Source organism: Lacerta agilis, chromosome 12 (assembly GCF_009819535.1).
Source record: "Lacerta agilis isolate rLacAgi1 chromosome 12, rLacAgi1.pri, whole genome shotgun sequence".
In the NCBI taxonomy this organism is placed as follows: domain Eukaryota; kingdom Metazoa; phylum Chordata; class Lepidosauria; order Squamata; family Lacertidae; genus Lacerta; species Lacerta agilis.
This window is the reverse complement of record NC_046323.1, coordinates 55,374,223-55,392,180: the sequence shown is the minus strand read 5'-3', so window position 1 is coordinate 55,392,180 and position 17,958 is coordinate 55,374,223. Positions and strand designations below refer to the sequence as shown.

The following is a 17,958-nucleotide window of genomic DNA, read 5'->3' as shown; positions in this document are numbered from 1 at the left end:
TCTGCTTATCTGATTTCACAAGATGTAAGAGGTCATCTATGAAAATCACACAAAACTCCTGCTTGTCACTAGACCCACACACATACAGGCAACTATCAGCAGTACTGTTTTGGAATCCAAGAGAAACAAGAGCTTCACCCAAACATTTATTCCAGTTCCTTGCAGATTACTTTAAACCATATAAAGCCTTGTGCACTTTGTAAACCTTTTCTTTACCCAACTCAAAACCTGGTGGGGCAGCTAAGTAAAAAACAGCCCCCATGCTTTTTAATATTTATATGAAACCTCTGGGAGAGATCACTGAGGCGTTCGGGCTGGGTGTACGACCCTGTATGAATTCTGTGATGGGAAGTGTAGTAAACGACCACCGGCGTGAGCCCCGTCTCTGCCTGCAGACGGGCTGTGGTTTGATCACCAGGGGTGAGGCCCACTTCCCCCCGGCAGGCCACAGCCTGACCTCGCAGTGTGAAGCACACTTCCGCCTCCAGGCAAGCCTGCGGCCCTTCTTTCGCTTCCTATATGACCTGCCTGCCCTGTCTGTGATCCCTGTCTACTTTCGAGTAACCTTTGCTCATGGGGAAATGATGCCGTGGAAACAGGTCCCGAAATAACTTTGCACCACCCCACGACCTCGTGAGTGGAAGATCTGCAAAGGGCACTGTCCGAAATGTACCTTGCTGGTATTGCATTTTTCTGCCAATAAAAGAGCTCTTGCCAAGCTAGCCCTTGGCTCACTTGCATCAACTCCCAACGTGTGTCTTCACTTCATCTGGTGCCCAACGTGGGGCAGATCCTAGTCACCATGCCCAGCAAGGGTTACAGATGCGTCCAAGCATTCTACGGAATCCCGGTGAGTATACAAAGGAAGACATGTGAGTATGGGGAGTTCCCTTACTGTCCAACTATTGCAACATCATAAAGATCTCCAGCTCCTGCTTTTAAAAGGACAGCATTCTTTTTCTTGCAAGGCACTTAATGCCCTCTTGCAAGAAATAAATGCCCGGTGTCCCTGGTATTTTGAGAGCGGGTCTCTCTGGCCAAGGGACTGGGAGGAGAAAGGACAGTCCCTGCATTCGGAGCCTAGGGCACCTGGCACATCTGCAGAGACGCGGTTCAGCGTTTTGTCCCTGCAGAGGTCCAGTCTGCACTTTCTCTTGTCAAACCTCCATCTGTTCCACCTGCCCCGCCAGGTTTTTCAGTGATAGCACTGATGAAACTGGCTGCTGAGAAACCAGTGTTTAAAAAGCCAGCTGCAGAGGCTTCTCAGGTTTCTCCACAACTTCTTTCCTTACCCCAATCTGACATTTCCTGTGACAATCCTTTCAAGTCCTCAAGTCTGCTGGATTTAGCAGGCATAGAGGCGCTTTCTGAGTCAGTTAAGGCTCAGAGGGAAAACCTTCCTGCCGTCCAGCAAATGGTTAGAGAGGCTAAAGCATCTTCTTGCCTAACTGCAGAAGAGTTTCCTGATCTGCCGATGGGAAATCAGGCTGGCCATTGGGACCCTCTGCCTTATTCTGTTGTCAGTGAAGTAATGAAGGCTGCTGATGAGTTTGGCTTGTCCAGCACTCATGTGTGAGGGCTCATGGAAGGCTTATCCTCAAGCCACGGCCTTATTCCTGATGATTGGAAAGCCCTGGTGAATATGCTTTTGAATTCTGGTCAATATGCGATTTGGCTCAGTGAATTTCGCCAGGCTGCAGGACATCAAGCTCAGCTACATGCTGCGCGTGGTGTACTCTTTGATCAGTTGGCAGGGCAAGGGCAGTATAGTTCTGTGGACATGCAATGTCAGCTGCCCCAGGAGTGCTTTCCCATAATTTCTGCATGTGCACTCCAAGTGTTCAAGAAAAACCCTGAATCTGAGAAATCCATCAAAACTTCTGCCACCATCAGCCAAAAAGCCCCTGAGTGCTTTATTGGGTTCACTAAACGCTTCCAAGCAGCAGTAATGCAACAGGTTGGAAACCCTGATGCTGCACATGAAATTCCATTGAAAATGTCCATGGCATATGCAAATGACGGCTGTAGGCAAGTGTTCCCAACAGCACAAGTCTCCGAGATTTTAAATCAACCAGAGATACTGTGTGCGTATCACAATATAGGTTCCCAAATTCACAATGCAAATGTTCTTGCAGCAGCCTTGTGCCAGCCAGACAAGGCTAATCCATGCAGGAGACTCATCAGGCCCTCCTCCAGCCCTGGGTCAAAGGAGGATGTTTCCTGGACAAATAATCCCATCGCCTTCAACATGTAGCAGCAGCCAGTAAGGCCTTCAGAAGCTGCTGCCCAAGGCAGTGCGGTGTTGGATTTGATTCTGCACTTAGATAACACCTTCCACCTGCCAGGTGAAGTTCAGATCATTTTCACTCCAGCAAAAGACCTCTGCCTGCTGGAACAGAGGGTCTGACTCTCTGTTCCAGAGAGCCTCTGACCTTGGTTCCAACAACTGGCAAATACCACATGCATTTTGCTAAAGTCTAAATACCCCTTTTTAGCCCAGCAGGTTGTGGATTGCCCTGGTTCTGCAAAGCCCTCATGCTTAGCAGCCACACAGACTCCATCCACACCAATTTTGTTGTTGTTCAGTCGTTCAGTCGTGTCCGACTCTTCGTGACCCCATGGACCAGAGCACGCCAGGCACACCTATCCTTCACTGCCTCTCGCAGTTTGGCCAAACTCATGTTAGTAGCTTCGAGAACACTGTCCAACCATCTCATCCTCTGTCGTCCCCTTCTCCTTGTGCCCTCCATCTTTCCCAACATCAGGGTCTTTTCTAGGGATTCTTCTCTTCTCATGAGGTGACCAAAGTACTGGAGCCTCAACTTCAGGATCTGTCCTTCTAGTGAGTACTCAGGGCTGATTTCTTTGAGAATGGATAGGTTTGATCTTCTTGCAGTCCATGGGACTCTCAAGAGTCTCCTCCAGCACCATAATTCAAAAGCATCAATTCTACGGCGATCAGCCTTCTTTATGGTCCAGCTCTCACTTCCATACATTACTACTGGGAAAACCATAGCTTTAACTATACGGACCTTTGTTGGCAAGGTGATGTCTTTGCTTTTTAAGATGCTGTCTAGGTTTGTCATTGCTTTTCTCCCAAGAAGCAGGCGTCTTCTAATTTCGTGACTGCTGTCACCATCTGCAGTGATCATGGAACCCAAGAAAGTGAAATCTCTCACTGCCTCCATTTCTTCCCCTTCTATTTGCCAGGAGGTGATTGGACCAGTGGCCATGAGCTTAGTTTTTTTGATGTTGAGCTTCAGACCATATTTTGCACTCTCTTCTTTCACCCTCATTAAAAGGTTCTTCAATTCTTCCTCACTTTCTGCCATCAAGGTAGTATCATCAGCATATCTGAGGTTGTTGATATTTTTTCCGGCAATCTTAATTCCGGTTGGGGATTCATCCAGTCCAGCCTTTCGCATGATGTATTCTGCATATAAGTTAAATAAGCAGGGAGACAATATACAGCCTTGTCGTACTCCTTTCCCAATTTTGAACCAATCAGTTGTTCCATATCCAGTTCTAACAGTAGCTTCTTGTCCCACATAGAGATTTCTCAGGAGACAAATGAGGTGATCCGGCACTCCCATTTCTTTAAGAACTTGCCATAGTTTGCTGTGGTCGACACAGTCAAATGCTTTTGCATAGTCAATGAAGCAGAAGTAGATGTTTTTCTGGAACTCTCTGGCTTTCTCCATAATCCAGCGCATGTTTGCAATTTGGTCTCTGGTTCCTCTGCCCCTTCGAAATCCAGCTTGCACTTCTGGGAGTTCTCGGTCCACATACTGGTTAAGCCTGCCTTGTAGAATTTTAAGCATAACCTTGCTAGCGTGTGAAATGAGTGCAATTGTGCGGTAGTTGGAGCATTCTTTGGCACTGCCCTTCTTTGGGATTGGGATGTAGACTGATCTTCTCCAATCCTCTGGCCACTGCTGAGTTTTCCAAACTTGCTGGCATATTGAGTGTAGCACCTTAACAGCATCATCTTTTAAAATTTTAAATAGTTCAGCTGGAATATCATCACTTCCACTGGCCTTGTTGTTAGCAAGGCTTTCTAAGGCCCATTTGACTTCACTCTCCAGGATGTCTGGCTCAAGGTCAGCAACCACATTACCTGGGGTGTATGAGACCTCCATATCTTTCTGGTATAATTCCTCTGTGTATTCTTGCCACCTCTTCTTGATGTCTTCTGCTTCTGTTAGGTCCTTTCCACTTTTGTCCTTAATTGTGGTAATCTTTGTACGAAATGTTCCTTTCATATCTCCAATTTTCTTGAATAAATCTCTGGTTTTTCCCATTCTGTTATTTTCCTCTATTTCTTTGCATTGCTCGTTTAGAAAGGCCCTCTTGTCTCTCCTTCCTATTCTTTGGAAATCTGCATTTAATTTCCTGTATCTTTCACGATCTCCTTCGCATTTTGCTTGTCTTCTCTCCCCCGCTATTTGTAAGGCCTCATTGGACAGCCACTTTGCTTTCTTGCATTTCATTTTCATTGGGATGGTTTTCGTTGCTGTCTCCTGTATAATGTTACGAGCCTCCATCCACAGTTCTTCAGGTACTCTATCCACCAAATCTAAATCCTTGAACCTGTTCTTCACTTCTTCACTTGAACCTGTTCTTCACTTCAACATCCACACCAATAGCAGCCCTATATATCCCTGCAGACCTCAGTAGAGAACGGTTTCATGCGCTGCAGCTACCGTGTTTCTCCCAAAATAAGACACCGTCTTATATTTATTTTACTTAAGAAAATAAGCCTATGGCTTATTTTCGGGGGTGTCTTTTTTTTTTTAAATTAAGTACCGTATAGTTCTGGGCACCTGCCTCCTCCTGCCGCGGCCGGCATTGCTGCTGCTTGGTCCAGCTGTCTCGGGGCACGTGGTCCTGCTTGGCGCCGACCCGGCAGACCACCTCCTCTTCCTGCTGGCTCCCAGAGGCTCGGGGCGGTGGGTGCCGACCTGGCAAGCCTCCTCCTCTTCCTGCTGCAGCTTGGTGCCCGGAACTAGCTGTTGCTGCTGCTGCTGAAGTACGGACAAAGTGCTCAGCAGCACCGCACGGAGCACCCTGAGCCGCAGCAGGAGGAGGGAGGAGGCGGCTTGCCGGGTCAGTGCCCAGCAGCGCCGCATGGAGCGCCCCGAGCCGCAGCGGCAGGGGGAGGAGGCGGCTTGCCGGGTCGGCACCTAGCAGCGCTGCATGGAGCGCCCTGAGCCGCGGCGGCAGGAGGCAGCTTGCCAGGTCGGCGCCCAGCAGCGCAGCACGGAGCGCCCCAAGCCGCAGCGGCAGGAGGGGGAGGAGGCGGCTTGCCAGGTCGGCTTCCAGCAGCGCTGCTCTGAGCGCCCCGAGCCTCCAGAAGCCAACAGGAGGAGGCGGCTCTTGCTGGGTCCCGCTGGCTCGTGGCTCCAGGCGGCGCGCGCTGCGGCTCTTGCTGGGTTGCTGGGCATTTTGACGGGGCTGCACCAGCAGCAACATCCGAGTCTGGGTGCCAACCCGACAGGACTCTTCCTCTTCTTTGGCGCCCTCTAGAACTGCACCCAGCACTACGGCTTATTTTTGGGGTATGTCTTATATTTTGTGAATGCTTGAAAATCCTGCCATGGCTTATTTTATAGGCACGTCTTATTTTATGAGAAACACGGTAAGTGCTCTGACTTAGTGCATTGCCCGTAACAAAGCAAGGTTTTTAACTTCCTGCAAACTTCTCTTGCTTAGTAGGTTGCATTTTTTTAAAGATTCGCTTTATAACTTACCCCAAGTCCCCCGATTGAGTGTGTCCCTCCTTTTACTCCATCGTGTCTGTGTCTGTCAAGACCAAGTTCTCATACTGTACCTTTTTTCAGTGATGGCTCCAGCAGCCAGGAAATGGTGTGGTTGTAGCTTCCTGAGCATGTGGTTTTGTGTGTACAATGCACCCCTTCCTCAGTGAGCAGCAAGAGCAGTGGGTTTAGCTATTCAGCTCTTTTCAGGTGTTCAGTTTAAATTTGTGAGCAGTTATTATGTGTTTCAGCCCATAGTTGTTTTTTCTCATCAAAATTAGTAAAATCTGTTGAGTTTGTCTCTCTCTTTGTAACACTTGCTTACCTAATGTGATGTTGTAGCTCTACGTGTGGCATATCTGGAGCCATTTTTTACCCTGCCTCGCGTCTTAGCAGCAGGAAATGTAGCTCCAATGGATGCAGCCCTGTGTGGGCTGACTTTCACATCAGTTCTCAAGACTCAGTACCAAGCTTTGTTTCCTCATCGAAGTGCAAGAGAAAAACATCTCCACCTGCCTCTGACCGCAGCTCATAGAATCATAGAGTTGGAAGAGACATGTTCAAATAATACTACCACTATATTCTGCTCTGGTCAGACCTCACCTGGAATACTGTGTCCAGTTCAGGGCACCACAGTTCAAGAAGGATACTGACAAGCTGGAACGTGTCAAGAGGGCAACCAAAATGGTCAAAGGCCTGGAAACAATGCCTTATGAGGAACAGCTTAGGGAGCTGGGTATGTTTAGCCTGGAGAAGAGAAGGTTAAGGGGTGATATGATAGCCATGTTCAAATATATAAAAGGGTGTCATATAGAGGAGGGTGAAAGGTTGTTTTCTGCTGCTCCAGAGAAGCGGACACGGGGCAATGGATTCAAACTACAAGAGGGAAGATTCCACCTAAACATTAGGAAGAACTTCCTGATAGTGAGAGCTGTTTGACAGTGGAATTTGCTACCAGGGAGTGTGGTGGAGTCTCCTTCTTTGGAGGTCTTTAAGCGGAGGCTTGACAGCCATCTGTCAGGAATGCTTTGATGGTGTTTCCTGCTTGGCAGGGGGTTGGACTGGATGGCCCTTGGGGTCTCTTCCAACTCTATGATTCTAATCTTTGCACAAAATGTTCCTTTCACATCTCCTATTTTCTTGAACAGATCTCTGGTGTTTGTTGTTATATGATACAAACATGATGAAGGGTATTTTTAATTATTCTCCCCCGCCCCTTTCTCTTTCCCATACAACTGTGTTTTGTACGGGTTGTTTAATAATTTTTGCTTTATTATTTTTCTTTCTTGTTACAGGTAGGTAGAAGTGTTGGTCTGCTGTAGTCAATACAAAGTCTATATATATAAAAATGTTCTCATTGCGTGCGCGCCGGAAACCAATGTTCTCCGTAACCGCTGGACCAAATTGCATCAAATTAGTACAAAGCGTAACATGACCATCAAGGAAGGATCCGGCATCATAAAAAAAACAACACCTGTCATGCCTAAAATATGGAATAAAGGCAAAAAAATGGCGCACACATTACGTGTCAACAGCAACAGAACTGAAGACTTTGAACAACAACCAATAGAAAGGCTCATGGCAGGGCAGCATCACAGACTGTGCGGCAACCAAAAAACCTCCTTCACCTCAGACCACCATTTCCCCGTGGGCAACCATTAAGGGAAGGCCCCCATTAAGCTCCCTAGCCCCAGATCTCTGCCTAGGGCCTTACCGCACTCAGAAAACAGTTAAGAGGAAGGCCTAAACTCTCCTTAGTAGTTTCGGCTCCAGGCAGGAAAAGGTTTTTAGGCCCGGGCCATACCATTCCCTATGGCGGGGGGAGGGGGATGTAGGATGAGAAAGCTCGGCAACTACGCTTCGCTCCCTATCCTGTCTCCACACACAATCCTTTGTGCACTGCTGTATCGCTTTACAAATGAAACTCCAGTTATCGGAAGAGGAAAAAGCGTCGCACACAAATGTATAAGGACCCCATCCAGTTCCCCACCACCCCTCCTTGCATCGTTATGGTCCCTTCTGACCCCAGGCTCAATGCCAGAGTGGACTGTACCATGTATCAGGTTTCCGGAGGGGGGAGAGGAGATGGTAAATCTAGGGCAAGGGTTTAATTCTATTAAAGGGGCAGGCATGCATTTAAGAGAGAGACCAGGGTTCGAATCTTGTAATGAAGCTCACCGAGTTACCCTGGGCCAGCCTGAGCTACAAAACAGGGTTGTTGTGGGTGGGACAAACCAGACGTCAGCCCGGGGTATATTATTATTATTAAATGGGGTGGAGGGAACCATTTATACCCACTTGAACTCCTTGGAGAAAAAGGGGGCCTACGAATGCTATGAGCAGCCTCATGCTACAAACCTCATGAGGAGCCGGCTTTCACACACAAAAACCTAACCTAACCTAAACTCAACATTACACCTAAGCATTACAAAAACATTTCAAAAACCACAGCAAAATTCCTTCCAGTAGCACCTTAGAGACCAACTAAGTTTGTTCTTGGTATGAGCTTTCGTGTGCATGCACACTTCTTCAGATACCATGCATGCACACGAAAGCTCATACCAAGAACAAACTTAGTTGGTCTCTAAGGTGCTACTGGAAGGAATTTTTTATTTTTTATTTTGTATTTTCTTTCTTGGTCTTCCCTCTGTATGGATTCTTTGATGGGTAGTGAGACGATTCTTCCGACGGAAGCGTTTTCCACATTCCAAGCACTGATACGGTTTGTCCCCAGTATGAATTCTTTGATGGATAGTGAGACTCTGCCTGAGACTGAAGCTCTTTCCACATTCTAGGCATTTACAGGGTTTCTCCCCTGTATGAATTCTTTCATGGACAGTGAGAGAGGAGCTCTGACTAAAGTTCTTTCCACATTCTAAGCACTGATAGGGTTTCTCTCCTGTATGAATTCTTTCATGGGTAGTGAGATGTGCGCTTCGACGAAAGCTCTTTCCACATTCTAAGCACTGATAGGGTTTGTCCCCTGTATGAATTCTTTGATGGAAAGTGAGACTCTGCCTGAGACGGAAGCTCTTTCCACATTCTAGGCATTTATAGGGTTTCTCCCCTGTATGAATTCTTTCATGGGCAGAGAGATTTGCACTTTGACCAAAGCTCTTTCCACATTCTAAGCACTGATATGGTTTCTCCCCTGTATGAATTCTTCGATGAGTTGTGAGATCACCGCTCTGACGAAAGCTCTTTCCACATTCCAGGCACTGATAAGGTTTCTCCCCTGTATGAATTCTTTGGTGTTTAGTGAAACTCTCCCTGAAACGGAAGCTCTTTCCACATTTCAAACACTGATATGGTTTCTCCCCTGTATGAATTCTTTGATGGGAAGATAGCTTAGCCCCCTCCCGGAAGCTCTTTCCACATTCGAAGCACTGATAGGGTTTCTCCCCTGTATGAATTCTTTGATGCGAAGTGAGACCATCCATTCGACTGAAGCTCTTCTCACATTCCAGGCATTGATAGGGTTTCTCCCCTATAGAGATTCTTCCACACAAAGCGAGATCACCTTTCTGACAAAAGCTCTTCCCACGTTCCAAGCACTGATAGAGTTTCTCCCCTGTATGAATTCTTTCATGGGTCTTGAGATTCGAGCTTTGACTGAAGCTCTTCCCACATTCAAAGCACTGATATGTTTTCTGACCTGTATGAGTTCTTTGATGGGAAATGAGACTATCCTTTCGATTGCACCTCATCCCACATTCCAAACACTGATAAGGTTTCTCCCCTGTATGAATTCTTTGATGCTTCTTGAGATTCGAGCTTTGACTGAAGCTCTTCCCACATTCGAAGCAGTGATAGGGTTTCTGACCTGTATGAGTTCTTTCATGGGCAGTGAGAGTGGCTCTCTGAAGAAAGCTCTTTTCGCACTCATGGCATTGAAAAGGTTTCTCCCCTGTATGAATTTTTTTATGGGAAGAGAGCATAGTCACCTTCCGGAAGTTCTTTCCACATTCCAAGCACTTATAGGGTTTCTCCCCTGTATGAATTCTTTGATGGGTAGTGAGACTCTGCCTGAGACTGAAGCTCTTTCCACATTCTAGGCATTTATAGGGTTTCTCCCCTGTATGAATTCTTTCATGGGCAGTGAGAGAGGAGCTCTGACTAAAGTTCTTTCCACATTGTAAGCACTGATAGGGTTTCTCTCCTGTATGAATTCTTTCATGGGCAGTGAGATGTGCGCTTTGACGAAAGCTCTTTCCACATTCTAAGCACTGATAGGGTTTCTCCCCTGTATGAATTCTTTCATGGGAAGAGAGCTTAATCTCATCCCGAAAGCTCTTTCCACATTCTAAACACTGATATGTTTTCTCCTCTGTATGAATTCTTTGATGGGACATGAGATAGGCCCTCTGACCGAAGCTCTTTCCACATTCCAGGCATTTATATGGTTTCTCCCCTGTATGGATTCTTTGATGAGAAGTGAGATAGGACCCCTCGCTGAAGCTCTTTCCACATTCAAAGCACTGATAGGGTTTCTCCTTTGTATGAGTTCTTTGATGGGAAGTGAGATGATCCTTCCGACTGAAGCTCTTTCCACACTGCAAGCACTGATAGGGTTTCTCCCCTGTATGAATTCTATGATGGCAAGCGAGACTGCCTTTCTGAGTGAAGCTCTTTCCACATTCTCTGCACTGATACAATTTCACTCTACTGTGAGTTCTTTTGCGTAAAATGAAGCTATCCCTCCGAACAAAGCTCTTTCTTTGATGGGAGGTGGACTGGGAGCTCTGATGGATGTTCTCTCCACACTCTGAATATTCATATGACTTCTCTGCTATGTGGATTTTGTTGTGGTACCCCTCGTTTCTCCCTTCCAATTCTTCACCATCTGCAATGAAGAGAGAAGCCTATTAGAGCCTCAGAAAGAAATGACACTCCTGTTTATTGAACAAATCCCCCCCACCTCACTGTGAGACTGAGTGCTCCGTTTTTGCCTCAACGGACATCCTTGAAGTCTAACTTAATGTCATGTGTAGGGAATATGGCTGGATTGGCGTTGGCAAGCCATATCAATTCCGCCAAGGTTATGAATACAGCGCTGGCAAACCACGCTGACCCTGGAACGTTAGAAATACAGCGCTGGCAAACCACCCTGACCCTGTAATGTCAGAATGGGAGACACAGGTCAGCGAGAACAGCAAAACAAAGGGGTGGTGTAAAAGTACTGGAAAGTCACAAGATGAGCACGGGAGGGGTGCATGAGGGAGAAGCATGGAGAGTGAGCACGTACGCAATGGAGATGTCATGGGGGGAAGTTTTGGGGTGTTACCAGAGTACCCTGTGTAGAAGCATTTCCTTATATGGTGTGGGTGTATCAACATTGGTTTGCATGTTTCCTTATTTGGTCCCTGAAGTTGTCCCTGTGGGACTAATCATTAACCAGTGTGTGAGATTGCTAATAAAAGGGGGCCCTCGTGTGTGGCTCGGGGTTGCCTTCCCATTGATACCATCCTGTCGTCACATCGTTTCTTTGCCGGTGCAACATCTGGTGACCCCAACGTGATCCACTCATTCCCACATGAGGCTGGAATAGCCTAGGATCCAGTGTTTGCACTCCCGTGAGTATAGGGTCAGAAATAACAGCTCAGCAGAAGGTGCATGCAGAAGAGCTGCAGGAAATCCTTGAGATTTTTGGTCAGGCAGCAGCTAGCATAGATGAGCTAGAACAGTTAATTGAGGAAATCAGGATGAAAATCTTTTGATTTTGTTTCTAACGCTGCAACAGCTGTTACAGGCTCGCACTTGTCAGCTCTACATTGCGTACATTAGGTCACATGAATCTTTTCCTGCTAAAGCTGACACGGCCGCAATGCTAAAGCTGACACGGCCGCAAAGGACTGATTTGTGCCGTCACACCATGGAACAGCCATGCTATGTTTCATCAAAATGCAAAAGCATTAGCGAAGCAGTTTCAGCTTCCTTTAGACCATGCAAAAACCTACAGCAGTGCCCTCAGTGCTCTCAAATTGTACCGTCACCTTCTACGGGAGTAAATCCCAGAGGGTTAAAAGCAAATGAAGTTTGGCAAATGGATGTTACACAGTATTCTTTCTTTGCCCCTTGGAGTCATCTTCACGTGACGATTGACACGCATTCTCATTATATTTGGGTGACTCCTCAGAAAGAAGAAGCCACAAAGCATGTCATTAACCATTGGATTCGGATGATTGCTGTCATGGGTCGTCCTAAGATTCTGAAGACAGATAACACACCATCTTACTGTAGTCATAATTTTGCAGAGTTTTGCCAACAATGGGAAATTGATCATCGTTTTGTAATTCCGTATAATTCGCAAGGACGGGATAATTGAGAGAGCGCATAGAACCTTAAAGGTTGCTCTTGACAAACATTAAAAAACAGGGGGAGTCCCTATTGGGCTTCCTGGAAAGCATGAATGGTTAAATAAGGTGCTGTTTACGTTGAATCATTTGAATGTTATAAATTTATCAACTCTGGTTGAAAATCATTTTGGCCAAAGGGTGAGTTATCCCCAGCCACAGGTTAGTTATAGGGCTTTACCTAACCCTCTTTGGCAAGGGCCCGTCCCCCTATTGACATGGGGGCGGGGCTACGCTGCTGTGCTTTCTCCATCAGGTCCAATTTGGGTTCCAGCCCGGTACGTAAAAACTTGGAAAGATGGCTTGGCGTCAGGGTCTCCAGATTCCAATGTCCAACAATCCGGACCCGATGCCCAATCCGGCACCGCTTCAGATCCAGGACTTGCAGAGAGATCGTGATCGAGTCCCGCTTCAACATCATCATGTCACATGGGGACAAATTAAAACTCTTTCATCGCAAGCTGTTGAGTTACTGAGAAAGCAGAACATTGTACCAACACCAGAGAGTCTTTTGATGGCAGCTTTTGCTTGTCTCACCACCAATTCAATGCGGATGCGTGAACATGATTATGCCCCAGCCCCACTCAGAAAGAAGGGGACGTGGTTCACATCCATTATTGAACAAAGTTAATAAATCCTTGTGATAGAGGAAGAAGTGGAGAGAGTTAGATGTGAGGCCTTACTATAGTTTTCAATGCCTTTGTTGGCTGGTATTAACTGACATATTGCTTGGCTTTTATCTGGGATAGATTTTGTTTGGCTCAATCCTGGAATCCACTGCATCTCCAAGGTCAGTCAAATGCAGAAAGAAGCCTAAACAACAGATCTCAGAGACGTTACTTCAACTTCCCTAAAAGCTCTGAAGCCAAGATTTAAGAAGGCCGGGGAGGTTCAGACAAGTCTGGTCATTGTTGAAAAAGGCATGACTAGATGAAGAACATTCACAGAGAAAACAGTTGATATCCCTCCATTCAGGGTTCACAGTGGGGATGTTAGAATCCAAGACACTTGGTCTCCATCCAAACAGGGAAGATTCAGGCAGGCAGGCGGAGGAGCCCAAAAGGTGCTCCACTTCTCCATCTCCATCCGCCTGCCTGCCTCCCTCCACCCCCAAACTAAGCCAGCAATACCTCTCTGGCTCCATCCATCCATGTCCCCATCTCCACTCCCCTGGAACTCACCAGATCTCTTGGAGGTCCCTGGGAGAGAACGCTCAGAGGTTGTGGGGAGGGATGCAGGAGACAACCTGACCAGGTCAACCGTCCATCTTCCTCCTTCCATCCTTGCCAGCTTTGCAGGATCCATCTCTTTCATCCTTGAAGAGGAGTCAAGGAGCCAAAACAAGGTGCAGGGTCCTGGGAGAGAGGAAGAAGCAAAGGGAGCCTCAGAGGCCCTGCAGGGATTCTCCTGCCCTAGATATTCTCCTGCCCCTGGAGAAGCACAAATGGGGCAGCCCCTTCCCAAAAGAAGCCCTATTTCTAAACATCTCCAGTGGTTCCAATTTTACCTATTTACTTCTCACCCCACTTCGTAAGGCTTGCATGGTCTGCACAGTAGTGACCAGAGAGTAGATCCGATTGAACTCAGTGGGATTATGGACAGAACTTAGTGTAAAAACCAATCACCATTCTGTCCCCAAGCCTGAAAACTGCAACCCCATAACATTGGCAGAAAATAGACAAGTAGCTATTACATGTAGGTGCCTCCAAGCTAGGTGCTTTGTACGGAGAGCCTTGTTGACACTCATTGAACTCTCTCATTGGAGGCCAGTCAGGTGTTGTGGCCCTATTTGCCTCTGTCAGGAGTTCCATGGGGACCAAATCTGTATGTGGAAGCAAAGGAGCTGGTGATGCCACATGTCCTAAATCTGTAGTGTTCTTAAGAACACCAGGCATGCATACCCTTTTAAAAAAAACTCCAGAAGTGAGGTTTACGCTCCTCTTGTGACAAAATTCCAAAGGCTTAGGGCAGATTGATAGAACTACAGTGGTACCTCGCAAGACGAAATTAATTCGTTCCGCAAGTCTTTTCGTTTTACGGAAATTTCGTCTTGCGAAGCACGGTTTCCCATAGGAATGCATTGAAATTTCTCTACGATCTGAAGAGAAACCAGAGTATAGTACCTATCAGGATGGTTAGAATTTTATTAGTCAGCCAAAAAGCATTTTATGCATTTCATGCCCGCTGTTAATAGTACAAGCCACCCAATGACTGATCATCCCTCATTTGTCCCAGAATGTTAGGAGAAGGAGTCTTATCCTTGCTTTAGCATTTCCTGATGATAGATCTGAAATTTGCTTTCACATTAGTTTGTCTACAGTGGTACCTCAGGTTAAGAACTTAATTCGTTCTGGAGGTCTGTTGTTAACCTAGAATCATAGAATCATAGAGTTGGAAGAGACCACAAGGGCCATCCAGTCCAACCCCCTGCCAAGCAGGAAACACCACCAAAGCATTCCTGACAGATGGCTGTTAAGCCTCCACTTAAAGACCTCCAAAGGAGGAGACTCCACCACACTCCTTGGCAGCAAATTCCACGGTCGCACAGCTCTTACTGAACCTGAAACTGTTATTAACTGCAATTGATCATTACAGCGGGTGGGCAGAGGCAGAGCCCTCTCCCATCTTTGGAGAAACTATATAGCGGTAGCTCCCGTTGTCTCCAAAAAGCAAACAACATTTTACAGGATTCACCTCTTCCTGGATATAGTCTGTTTGCATGGTTGCCTTTGGGCAAAAGATACAGAGCCCCCCAGAGCCCCTCCTTGCAGGGGCCTCATCCTCTCTTGAAAATCATCTGGGTTGTTGGCCATCCCGGACTCCTGCGGAAGGGAGTCCCCCAGTTTTACCTACGTGCTGTGAAAGTTACAAATTTAAGGTAAATAAAGCATGCTGCAATTGAGACCAGACTGGTGTTTCTCCTTTGGGAAGGGACGGGCGACCTGGTGACTCTAGTAGCAGCAGCTGCAGAGAAACTCCAGGATGGGGAACATCCTTGAAAGCTCACTCTGGGAACCGAGAGAGAAAGGTTTGCAGACCTGCCACCCAGAGCCCTCTCCTCCTCCTTACATTGTCTCATCCCCTTCAGGACAAGATGTTGGGGTCCTTAAAGCGGCTTTGCACCCTCTCCTCTCGCTCTCTCCTTTTCTCCACGGAGAGCAGCACCCCGGGAGGAGCCTTGAGCCTCTGGGCTGGAGACCTGAGCTGATCTGCAGGGGAAAAGGCTCTGCCAGGAGCAAAGGAGGGCCTGGCAGGGGCTCCTCCATTGGAAGGGGGATTCTGGGCATGCACTCCCCCCCCCCATCCCACCTCCCCAAAGAGGATGCAAAGGAAGAGCAGAGCTGCAGACCTCCTAGAAACTCGGCCCCTCCCTGGCTTGGCAGAGAGGAATGGGGGGGCAGCAGGACCCCCTGCTCCCAGACTTGGGGAGGGGTCTCCCCCTGCAATTCAGAAGAACACCCCCCCTGCAGTCCCGGAACCCCCTTCTCCCACAGGCACCCCAAGGGGGAAGAGAGAGGAGACTCACCGGGTTCTTCCCAGAAGGGAAACCGAGGCAGCACTTGGAGGAGACCAGAGATGGCGGAAGGGACTGGGCATGGGGGGGGGGGTTTCCTCTCTGGAGGACCTGCCCCCCGTCTCTACTTCCTGTCCTCTCTAGGACTGCAGCTCTGTATAACCCTTCGCAAGCTGACCACCGCTAGCTCTCTCTGCTCTCCCTCCCTCCCCGAATCGGATGGTCCAGGGCATGTGCAGAGTTCTCTGTGATTCTCGGCTCAGAGGCCACCAAGACAGCAGCCTCGTGCCCTGCCCCCAGATGGGTGGGGTATAAATAATAAACCATTCTTCTTCTTCTTCTTCTTCTTCTTCTTCTTCTTCTTCTTCTTCTTCTTCTTCTTCTTCTCCGTCTGCTCACTAGAAGACTGAAAGTCTGTTATAACAAAATAATTTTTATTTTTTAATATATTTTTTATTTTGTTTCGGCTACGGCAGACCAACACGGCTACGTACCTGTAACTAATAATACTTTAACTTTGAGGAAGTCACGGCATTAAAGGCAGTCGCCCACGCACAGCTTCTCTTCAGCTCCAGTTGCCAAAAAGCAGTTGTTCCACTTCAGGTTTCTGGAAATGGTGGTCCAAATGCTGCCCCTGGTATCTGCTGCCCCTTCTTCCCCCTCCTTCCTTCCCGGAGTTGTGTCCCCATTCAATCCTTGGGGCACAGATTCCCTCTTCCTGAGCGAGGGGCCCCTTTCCTCTGCCCCCCCTCTCTCAGCCCCTCCAGAGGGACTCCCAGTCCCAGTCCCAGGGGGTCCCCTTCTTCTGGGCTTGGGGAGGGGGTCTTCAAGGAGACCCCGCTTGCGCCTGCCTCCCCACAGCTTCTCCCCTTGAACTCCCGCCTGACTCCTCTCCCAGCGGAGAGGCTCCTTCCTCTGGCCAGAGAGAGTCTCCTCCAAGGTCCCCCCTCAGACCACCCCTCTCCCAATGCCTCCTTTCATTTTCCCTCCAAAAGTGCTGGCTCCGCCCCCCCCCCCGCTGGCTTGGCAGCCAATCAGAGCGAGGCTCCAGGCCCCGGTGGGATTTCTGAGGGACTAAATCCAGGCGCACCGAGGAGACCCCAGAGCCTTGGAAGCAGCGTCACCTCCACCGCAGCCACGTAGAAGGGGAGCAGCGCGGCCTAGTGGTTAGAGCCCTGCGCCAGCAGCCTGGGCGAGAGGGACCGAGGGCCAGATGCTGCCTCTCAACCTGGCAGGGTCAGCGTGGGGGAATGGCCGAGGAAGGGGAGAGAGGCCGCCTTGAGCCCCTGGGAGAAGGAGGGGCAGAAATGCAGTTATTTAAACGAGGAGTGTCCAGTATCATCGGTTCCACCCTCCTGGGGAGTAGGGGGCACCGACCACGGGGCAGGCGGAAATCCCTGCATCAAATGCATCTGCTGGGTGGAACTACTTGGAGTAGTTTAAAGTGGATTTTCAGTCATTTGGCAAATCTTGCTTTCATCTTACTGGGTCGTGCAAACCTTTGTTCTGAACCAAGCCTTTTTTAGGGCACTGGCTGGAGGGGGGAAGAGTTTATGGGGGTCCACCACTAAATTAAATGAATAAATCAAAGGGGTGGTGGGTTTGTTGTTTTTGCAGGCTGGGTTTGGGTTGTTCCCTTCTGAGATTCTTCCCTTGCACAGGGGGATGGTCTAGATTCCTCCCGCTCCCTCTCCCTCCTTGCGCAGTGGTGCTGTTGGTAGTCATGTGGACGCCGTGCCTGGAGTCCTGCCTCGGGCGCCCGGCAGTCCTGCATGGCGGCTTCTCAGTGCCGGCGTACGGCAGAGCCTCGCGGGGGTCTCGGTGGCCAAGGAGGGGGCCAAGCTGCTACTGGACGCCGAGGGCAGCAGCGCCTCCCTGCGCCTACAGAGTGTGGCCGTCTGCCACGAGGGCACCTACATCTGCACCGTCTACCTGCCCCAGCTGCATGCCCAGCAGGCTCTCAAGTTCCAGGTGGTGGGTGACTGAGTGAGGAGGGGGCCTCCCTCACAGGGAGGGCGTAGGGGAAGGGGGACCAGCTGCCACCATTGAGCCTGCAACCCTTATTCTCACAGGGTCCAAATGCCAGACCTAGGGATCCAGGTAGACTGCTCCTGCACCTGGAGGCTCCAAAAGAACACAGGGAGAGTGCTCAAACCTCGCAGTGGCCAAATAGCCCTGAGATACCTGTGTGGGTTGGGCTGGATGGTCCTTGGGGGTCCTTCCACCTCTACCATTCAAGCAATCCAGGGAGACAGCCCCTGGACTGGGAGGCTCCATAAGAAGAGCCGGCTGCTGGATCAAGCCCTGTCCTGTCCTCACAGCGGCTGACCAGATG

The 17,958-nt window shown here is 48.7% G+C and overlaps 1 protein-coding gene across 1 annotated transcript; it reads right to left on the bottom strand.

The window, feature by feature from the left end:
- Positions 1–8,401: 8,401 nt before the first annotated feature.
- LOC117055474 (zinc finger protein 850-like) lies at positions 8,402–13,610 on the bottom strand (the record flags this gene model as incomplete). Its single annotated transcript, XM_033165008.1, has 3 exons — positions 13,291–13,610; positions 9,312–10,599; positions 8,402–9,254 (listed from the first exon to the last, which is right to left on the bottom strand). Coding segments are annotated over exons 1-3 (2,274 nt in total), but the record flags the coding sequence as incomplete, so codon positions are not given.
- Positions 13,611–17,958: the final 4,348 nt, after the last annotated feature.